This window comes from Puntigrus tetrazona, chromosome 24, assembly GCF_018831695.1.
Source record: "Puntigrus tetrazona isolate hp1 chromosome 24, ASM1883169v1, whole genome shotgun sequence".
Lineage (NCBI taxonomy): Eukaryota > Metazoa > Chordata > Actinopteri > Cypriniformes > Cyprinidae > Puntigrus > Puntigrus tetrazona.
In genome coordinates, this window is record NC_056722.1 from 12,601,183 (window position 1) to 12,603,636 (window position 2,454).

At 42.0% G+C, this 2,454-nt stretch overlaps 1 protein-coding gene across 1 annotated transcript in view; it reads left to right on the top strand.

Moving 5' to 3' along the window:
• The window catches only part of LOC122330205 (transcription factor AP-2-alpha-like), an 11,633-nt gene that overhangs the window by 4,345 nt on the left and 4,834 nt on the right, over positions 1 to 2,454 (top strand). The window contains exons 2-3 of the mRNA XM_043227067.1: positions 66 to 484; positions 1,407 to 1,458. Of these exons, the coding sequence (XP_043083002.1) occupies positions 66 to 484; positions 1,407 to 1,458 (471 nt within the window). The remainder of the gene's footprint in view (positions 1 to 65; positions 485 to 1,406; positions 1,459 to 2,454) is intronic.

Here is a 2,454-nt window from a genome sequence, read left to right on the forward strand (position 1 = left end):
TATACAATTTAATTATTATTTTTCTTAATAGCACTAAAATATAGCACTATATATTTCTCTCCTAGATCGCCACGACGGGACCAGCAATGGCACAGCCCGGTTACCCCAACTGGGCAGCGTGGGCCAGTCCCCGTACACCAGCGCTCCTCCGCTCTCTCACACGCCCAACTCAGACTTCCAGCCGCCATACTTTCCGCCACCCTACCAGCCCATTTACCCGCAGTCTCAGGACCCTTACTCTCACGTTAACGACCCGTACTCCATCAACTCTCTGCACGCCCAGCCTCAGCCACAGCACCCCGGCTGGCCCGGCCAGCGGCAGAGCCAGGAGAGCAGCCTGCTGCACCAGCACCGCGGGTTACCGCATCAGCTGTGCAGAGAGTACCGCAGAGAAGTGCTACTTCCCTCGGGTCACGGCATTGAGACTGGACTCACGGATTCAATCCCTATCCATGGAATACCTCACTCTTTAGAAGATGTTCAGGTAAGGAGAACATCTTAAATCTTATAGCATGCCTCCTCCATAACCCAACTCCATTATTCGTATTTGCTTGCTGGANGCTATTCTCTGTAGAATCTCGGACGGTCAAGCATCGGGTCTCGTAATGAAATGTTCTTAGTTGAATTGTTTTATCGATTATAGTACAGTAATGAACAACAACGGTTTTTGATAAATTGAAGTTGGTAAAAAAACGTGTCGGTTCTTAAATAGTTTCAATTTAATTGTTATATTTGCTGGTGGTGGTCAATTATGTTCGACATTTTTTTTTGTATCGATGATCCATGGTAAACGTTTCGTGTTTCACGAGGAAACTCGTTTAGAAACAAAAAAAGTAATTTTATGCAAAGTTGCATTTTTAAAAGGCAGCGCGAGAAATTAAAAATAAGTAATATCACTGTTTCCCATGAATTCATTATTGGACTTTTTCTCTCTGTTATTCATCCCCAGTAACACAAAGTGAATGGTGTACTGGGCATTTTGATTAATATTGTCTGTCATTTTTGGACGTGATTCTTGGCTGCCCCCCTTTTNNTCCCCCCCATAACTGCGTTCTTTATAGGTTCCCCACGTTTATTCTCTATAGGTGAATAAATGCATTTAGTATTATTATATTTCACTATATAAATCAGTACGATTTAATTTTATTATTTTAATTGAACACCTACTTTAAACAGCCTATACCTAACTAAAATGGGTCAAAAATGTGTGCTTCTATAAAGACGCTGTTTATAGCGTGCGTGGTCATAAATGCTAAGCTTCACCGCGTAAAGCGTTGGTGCGTTTTCTCTTTGGATTGCGATTTTTTTTTTTTTTTCGTTTGCGAAAAGTGTGTTTTTGTATGTACGTTCGATGTAAATTTTTGATCTTTCAATCATTGTTAATGCGCTTTTTTTGATCTTCGCAGCATGTCGAAGATCAAGGAATTCACATCCCAGACCAAACCGTAATCAAGAAAGGTAAGCAATTTCCTCTCGAATACCGTGCGCGCTCCCAACCAGCGGCTCCCCGCTTCGTAAAGTCCACCCGTTCCTGCTCTGAGACGGATCGAGTTCATTTGTAGGCCTTAAGATGGCCTGACGAAAAGGCACCCGTTTTAACCAAGTGTTCCGTAGGTAATACGTGCGAGTTAATACGTTGGTGCTGTGACTCGTTTTAAAATGGTAGTCTTTAATGAAACTTGCTGAGTGTCTCGTTCAAAGATGACGTGAAAAACGAGGCTTAGTTTGCTGTGAAATACACTTGTGGTGAATGAAACGTATGGCTTCTGCGTAAATTTCAGTTTAAGTCATTATTTCGCAATTACGTTCCTCTTTGTTTCGGTCGGATCACAGATGGTCAAAGAGGGCCGCGGGAGAAGGAGTGTGTTGAGATCGAATTTTCTCATATTTACGTACTCTGCGACTAGATTCCATTTTNTCGCAATTACGTTCCTCTTTGTTTCGGTCGGATCACAGATGGTCAAAGAGGGCCGCGGGAGAAAGGAGTGTGTTGAGATCGAATTTTCTCATATTTACGTACTCTGCGACTAGATTCGATTTCCCCCGTTTTAACAATGTAAAAGCTTTGACATATTAAGTTTGATGCGCCGTGTGCGAATCCACAAAAATGGACGTTGCACATACACGGAATAATTGCGATCTCACGAGTTCGTTTAACTCCTCTTGTCTCTATTAGTCTCCCCTGAGCTATTAATGTCACTAGTGATCTATCCAGCAGTGCTTGTGCTTTTGTTTCCGGTTAGCACATAAAGAAACAACGGGCGCTGCAGCAGGATTTAGGCCTGAACACTTACAAGCGCTCGTTTGTGTGTGAATTTCGGATTTGTGAATGTCATTCGATGTGCTTGTGTGGCTAACTGTTTAGAGATTATTGTGAGAAATAATACACGGTTTTATTCGTGCGGAAATATGGAATTAAAATGTGCTGTTAATAATAATAATAATAATAATAAT